This window comes from Triplophysa rosa, linkage group LG19, assembly GCF_024868665.1.
Source record: "Triplophysa rosa linkage group LG19, Trosa_1v2, whole genome shotgun sequence".
In the NCBI taxonomy this organism is placed as follows: Eukaryota; Metazoa; Chordata; class Actinopteri; order Cypriniformes; family Nemacheilidae; genus Triplophysa; species Triplophysa rosa.
The window spans coordinates 4,075,379-4,082,416 of NC_079908.1; the positions used below are offsets into that span (position 1 = coordinate 4,075,379).

The 7,038-nt window shown below is 41.2% G+C and overlaps 1 protein-coding gene across 1 annotated transcript; it reads right to left on the reverse strand.

The window, feature by feature from the left end:
• Positions 1-693: 693 nt before the first annotated feature.
• spry4 (sprouty homolog 4 (Drosophila)) lies at positions 694-5,860 on the reverse strand. The gene is made up of 2 exons (XM_057360160.1): positions 5,653-5,860; positions 694-4,176 (listed from the first exon to the last, which is right to left on the reverse strand). Exon 2 carries the CDS (start codon positions 4,123-4,125, stop codon positions 3,199-3,201), a length of 927 nt encoding a protein of 308 aa, XP_057216143.1. The 5' UTR covers positions 4,126-4,176; positions 5,653-5,860; the 3' UTR covers positions 694-3,198.
• Between the last annotated feature and the right edge of the window lie 1,178 nt (positions 5,861-7,038).

A 7,038-nucleotide genomic window follows, 5' to 3' on the forward strand; every position in this document is an offset into this window, starting at 1 on the left:
GGTCAGTTGTTGCATTTCACAATCAAATGGGTTTATTTTGTATATGAAGCATTCTGGCTTCATATCTGTCATGTTCTAGCATGATGAAGTCATTTGAACTTAGTTTAGCACTTTTCACAAAAAGTAGGATTTAGTTCATTTTTGTGTCAAGTTTTAAAAAAAACACAAAAAAATGAAGTAAATCCTACTTTTTTTGTGTCAAGTACTGTTGTTACTACTAGATTTCTTTTTTTTCCACCAGATTCTTGCCATTTTTACATTCTTACTAAATAATTTCCTTTAATGTATTCCATTCACTTCACATTGTGAACATACAAAATGAATGACTGTATAATAATTATCATTATTAATAATGACTGTACATTATTCTTTACATGTTTATGTATGAAATAATACAGAATAATATTAATATGGAATATACAATAGATCTAGGTGTGTGTTTTCATATCCGTATGGCTGACTGCACCTGGTTTACACCAAGACAATAGAGCTATGATTCTAAATAGACATCATTTATTTTTATTTTTATTTTTATCGTCTAAATGTAGTTTACCAGTAAGGAAAATATAAAATGAGCCCTTAACAATCAAACAGTTAAATTGTTACAAAATGTGTAAAAGTATGCTGTTCTTTATGTATGTAAGGACACTGAAGACAGGAGACAAGTTTTATATTTAACAATATATATTTTCCGATTTCAATGTACATTCCGTTTTGACATAAGCTTTTATTCACAAACAAAAGTAGGCATCTAAATAAATACTATATAAAATAGAACTTCAAAATAAATATATCTATAAAGGGACATTTTCATATGTGAGAGATTTTTTTCTCTTTCTGCTTTTTTAAACAAAACAAAAGCACATTGCTCTTATCCTCAACATTAAAAATGAAGCCAAAGAAACTCAGAGAGCACAAGCCCAGTTTGGAAGGCGATTAAAACTGATGGGTGTTTCTAGTGGCCAACAGATAGCTTTAGTCAACAATTGTGAGAAGGAAGATCTTTCAGTTCTGTGCTGACCAGATTATTACGCAAACGACCATAAAGTTTGTAGATTGTGGGTGATGAATGATATAAGAGAAGGCAGAGCAAAAAAGCAAACACCAAATAAGATGGAATGGAATGTTACTTGAGAGGGATTCCTTGTTCCTACCAAACAGGTTCACACAGCAGCTGTACGTGTCAATCACGGAAGATGTCACACCATTTTAGGAGGAAATAACATGCACAGACTCACTCACACAAAAAAAATGCTTGGCCACATTTGGGTGAAAAGGTGTTACTGTGTTAGCGTGATAAAATGGCAATCGTTCAGCAAATTCGTTTCAATCTACATTTTCAGGGGCGACAAGAAATTGGCCTTGTCTCTCTCATGCTAGCGAGGCGTGGCTAGCATTAACAGAGGTATTTTTATTGCCTGGCACACTTTTCTAAATCAAGTGCTTGTAATTGAAATACCTAGACTCCTTACCTTCTACGGCACATCCACGTACCCCACCCGCACCCAGCCCTCCCAAAAATAGAATAATTAATTTATATACTTTTGTACTGAATTGTAATTAAATTGTACCATGCAATTCCTCAAGACATTTGAAACATAAAATTTTAAGATAGCTAGTTTCTCCAGACTATTTACAAGAACCTGCATAGGTCGAAATCTAAGATATCTATTTGCAACTCTTCCCTATATGCAGCTATGCGATCCCCCCTCCCCGTCCGCAATTACTCTGGCACCTATCCACGGGTTAGATTGCAAAGACTTAAACCCTAGCCTTATACAGTCAAGACTAAGAACAGTAGTGTATTTCTGCTTCTCGGATTTGTGCAACACGTACGAACGTTTGAGTACATGGGACTACGTGAGCGAGGCGTTAGTTCGGTATAAATGCGCGAACCGTGGGTTTGTGTTGAGCAGGCAGACAATATTCCCTCATGTTCCAAGACTCAAGGAGTCCCAGGAAGCAGAGCACCGTACCTTTAAGAGCTTACTGTCGCACAAATTGACTAGAGTACAACAACGCATGCCCACTTGAAAACAAACTATTATGATAATGGTCAACTAAATCTCTATGGTGCACTCCTTTGGCAAGATCTCTAAACTATACATATAACAAAAATATATGTGGAGAAAGCAATCGCATACTAGGGCGCGTTACATTTGGTGGCATATTAAACTAGAGGAATTTTTGCAACTACAGTGAAACACTTTGTACATGCTACTGTACATAATACTGTGCTTTTGCCTCATTATAATGGTGATACAATTGGCATGTTTTTTGTTTGTATCGTTTTTCCTTTTCCCACGACTATTCGCCCAGTTCTCCTCATAGCTTATGAATGCTGGGTGTCTGAATTGCTGTGTTTTCACGTCTTTCAACCAAATGCCATTGCCTGTCACTTCTTTCCTTTTTTGAAAACTTAGTTCCAAGCTGAGTTCACATGTTGTACGCAATTCCGATGAACTGATGATCCCTGAGGTCATTTTCTACATCAAATTGAACCACTAACATTTGGAAGATTCATGATGGAAGTTCATGTGTGTTATGGCGTGTCGTTATTCAAAGGGCCTGGTTCCGCCTACTCACCATCAAAAACCCCAAACAACGTGTCCCGCTGAAGATAGAAGACATCCTTCGCCGATACAACCTTTGTTTTGTCACGCAAGAGAGAAAATAAAGCTCTATAACAAGCTTGTAATGGACTGTGCACAGAGATGAAGTCTGGTTAGTTTGATTGTGACATGTGTTATCAGCTTGGAATTCACTGCAACCTCTTCTCAGCGCCAGATCCGGAGAGGGTTTGCCAAAATATAGAGTGTTCTTGAATGGGTGATATTTACTTTGACTTTTTAGAGACACCCAAAGAGAAAATAAACGTCAGAAAAGAGATCGGACTCTTTCGAACAGACATTTTGCTCAGATGCGTCATTCTGTGTTTGAGTTGTTTTAGTTGGGGCTGAAATGGCAGAACGCTTTGATCCTATGGCCATCTTGAGAACCCCGGGAGAAGAAATTGCAGGCCTCTCCTTTATAAGCAAGTAAAGATTCGTGCCCCTTGTTCAGTCAAACCTCGCCATGGCAGAATACTTTATGCGTGAGGACCATGCGTGAACCATAAGTACCAAGATTTTGGGATTGGAGAGGGTCCTGCAAACCTTGCTCAAAGTCTCTGCTGTACTCTCCATTTCTGACATGCCATCAGGATGCCTGTTTTTCCACTGGACAGGCCTTGACCTCCGCCACCTTGCAGCCCTGGCTGCTTTTGCAGCGGCACCCCGGGCGCCTGAGACCGTCGTAACACTTCTGCGAGAGCTTGGCGCAACCGGTGGCGGGCAAATAACACATCAGGCAGGGCAGCACCAATGAGACGGCTGTCATGAACGACCAGCGGGCGCAACAGTTCGAGTGTGAGCAGGAGCACGGTTTGTCAGCACAGGACCCCTCCTCGTCCTCATCCTCAGTACAGTGGTAGAAAACAGCCTTGACCAGACACATGCAAGTGACGGAGTCCACTAGATTCTTCGCTGAGCACAGGCACTCCTGGTTGCAAACCCAACAAGAGGGCAAGGCCCGGGGCAACGTGCACTCCGTGCAACGGCATTTGCCGCACTTCTCGCACAACAGCACGTGCTTCTTCTCCGCAGGCAAGGCCGCCACCACCTTCATGTTCTGGGTCTGAGAGCTCAGCACCTTGGGTTGCTCCACACCTAGACTTCTGCTGGCAGTATACGGATCCACAACAGGGGTAGGAGCTGCATGGTCCAGCAGCCGTTGGTCAGAGGAGGTGCTGCTGCTGCTGCTGATGGAGCTGGGCCGACCGCTAAAAGAAATCCAGGGGTGTGTAGTGGCATCTGGGACTTCACAGCGGGACAGATGAGGATGGTGTGGGGCTCCCAGCAGGACTTCCTGCCCCCTCGTGGTGGCCTTGTGGCTCGGTGGCTGTTGCGAGATCACCGCAGGGGTGTCAATGTAGTCATTCTCCAAATGCAAAGATTTCATTTGGGCAATGGGATAGATAGTTAATGGGTGCTGGAGTCGTCCGTAGGGGACGCGGCTATCCAGCAATGGCTGCACCATGATGGAGGAGGAGACTCCAGGAATGTGGTGAGGAACCCTTGACTCCATCTGTAGGTTGTGTTCCTCATATACCAGAGCTCAGGTCAGCATTTAGCACTCCTGCAAGAGCAACAGCACAACTTAATATTTAAAAAAACACACACCCACACGAGGACATTCTCCCATTGTGTACATTTATCCATACAAATGACATGATCTACATTTTACATGATCTGTTGGTCAAAGTTTGCATGAAAGTGACTACTAACTAAACACAAAGTACATGTAAAAAAGACGGACCCTTGCATCATAAAGCAAAATAGATGTGGAGAATATAGACGTTGACCCCAATTATTATGTCTATGAAATGTTAAAATATTATAAAGTAAAGGCAATAATAGCTGTAATAATGATAATAATAATAATAATAATTATCTACTGCAATTCGTTTAACAAGCTAAATTCAATTTACTTCAAAATTATTATGACATGTAAAACAAATAAGCTTAATATACAGTTTCATACGTTAAAAAAAATGTGTTTGTAAGCACAAACCATGCAAATGACGAGTAATCGAATGATGTTGGTGAAGATTTTCAGGAATAAAAAGATCTCCGAGGGCTGTACGCGTTAGTAGCATTTATTTCAGAAATGTTCATTAAAAGATCGTGTAAAGGTTAAACGTGAAATTTGTCTTCATCTGTTTGCAGAGAACTGTAGAAAACTGTACTGAATGTGAAAAATATCAACCTGTTGCGTGTTTTTTTGCGTAAGATGGCTTACTATTTTAAAGCGCTATTGACCGGGGACGTTGCGTGCGTAGGGCTTGCGCTTCTCTTCTCTTGTGAGCGATAACCCTGCAGACTCGGAAGCGTGTTGGTCGGAGCGACTGCTTTACGATGACGTGCCTTATATCTTACGATTTTATATTTGATTCAGACTCGTTATAAACGGCGTACCTGTTTTTTTTTTGTTGTTGTTGTTGTTGTTACTAAACTGCGTATCTGAAACCTTTCTTTAACCAGAATCTTTAAACGTCCTGATACAGCATTGCCGTCGGCTGAACTCTCCGTTTAGCGTTTAACACACGAAAAATATATTTTTATGCCAAAGATGATATGTCAAGACCACCTGGCCGAATGACGAGCGAATGCGCGAGCTGCAGTGGCGCGTCACGCGATGATATTAGACAGAATAAACCCGCTCCTCGCGCAAGCGAATCGGTCGACGCAACACGAAAAGGTCTCGTTTCACCCTTCGACTGAAACGAAATTTGTACGGTTCGTCTTTAGTTTCCATCTGTCCTTCACGTACATTTCATTCTTAAATCGCCCACGATCCTGCCGTAGTTAGTTTCCGTAGTTAAATATTTACACAGGGCACAAATACAGGGGCATCGTGCTGCAAAAGAACGATCTGTATCGAGGCTTTCTGATAAGCCAAGCCAAACAGACACGGCTCCGTCTCAACTCGAAAATAATCAAATAAACCATCGTACAACATTGGGTACAAGAATGATAATTCATCTACGTTGGGTACAAGAATAGTTGCATACTAGCCTATATAGTTGTATTTTAAAATAGATGACAAACTCACTTGCTGTAGAAAACAGATCATTTCCTTCTTAGACGAACACGGCACTGCGTATATTCCAGTATCAAACGGTAAAAAAAGATAGATCCAAATGAAACCACGGAGGAAAAAATCCGAACGACTATCCGTGCGATGTGCACTCTAGTAAGGACACAGTCTTCTCCATACGATGTTGAAACTACATGAGGGAAATGGCTTTTTATGAATGGGAGGGTAAGAAACGTACTGCGCAGATGCTTTGACAGATTTTTTTGTGAATGGGAGGGCATTACGACTCAGGGCGCAAATGCGGGGGTTACACTTTATGAATGGGAGAGCTCCGGACATCACTGCGCATGCGCCGATTCAAGATTTCATGAATGGAAGAATAGGGGCTTTTTGTCACAAGTGCAATGTCATAGCGGATTACATGAAAAAGGCGGCCACTACTGCTTTAATTCATGTTTTCTATACATCGTTTTATTCGTGTCTTCTTAAGGTCCTGACCTGCTATATGTAAGCCAATTCTTACGTTAAACTCAAATATCCTCACGGACTTAATGCAGCTACATATTCGATCACGTTTTTGATAATTATTATGTGTAGGGATATATTAAAGTGCTCGTGATTAAATGGTGCGACAGAGCGGGTAAACGATCGTCTTTTGTTTTATATGACGCAATAAACATGTTAAAAAAGCATGGCTGTATTTGCAGATAACGTTTAGTCAAAATATTGGAATCGACCTTTCAGCGTTTCGTCAACAAGTTTAGACACGGATTAATATTTAAACCTTGCCTTGCACTTTATCTTCATTTTGGGCCGTCAGAAAAAGACGACCGTGGTCAGAAATAACAGATTAGAGTTCAAGCAGTTTTTGTTAAACGCAGACCGTTGGGGGGAGCGCGCACTGAAGGAGTAAAAACGCGTTTATGACGCAGCAGCATGAGGTCATGCAGGATCAACAAAAGAACAGGACGTTGTCGATTTGTAACGATCCCACGAGCAGGAAACGTGTGTGAATTTCCTTTTTAACATCCGTCTGTCTGCCCTTCCCCCAACGGATCATTCCCAGCTTGCGGCTTGACTAGTGCTGTCAAATGTTAATGGCAAGGCACATTAGCACACATTTCCATGACAACATCCGCTTTCGGTTTAAAAATACAATCGAATTATTTGATGTACTAGAGTTAGGGGAAAACGTTCATTCATGAGTTTATTATTGCTTTGTTGGAGGAAGGTATGGGCTCAGAATGTACTGTTAACAATAAGAAACGCTGCGCTTTGATATTGATTAGATTAGAGACGGGGCTAAAAATAGTGCGTCCACTCTTTGAACGTAATGTTTTCAGTTTGGTGCAAATGACCTTAGAACAGGATTATCAGATGGGTCAGTTTAACGTGTTCAAT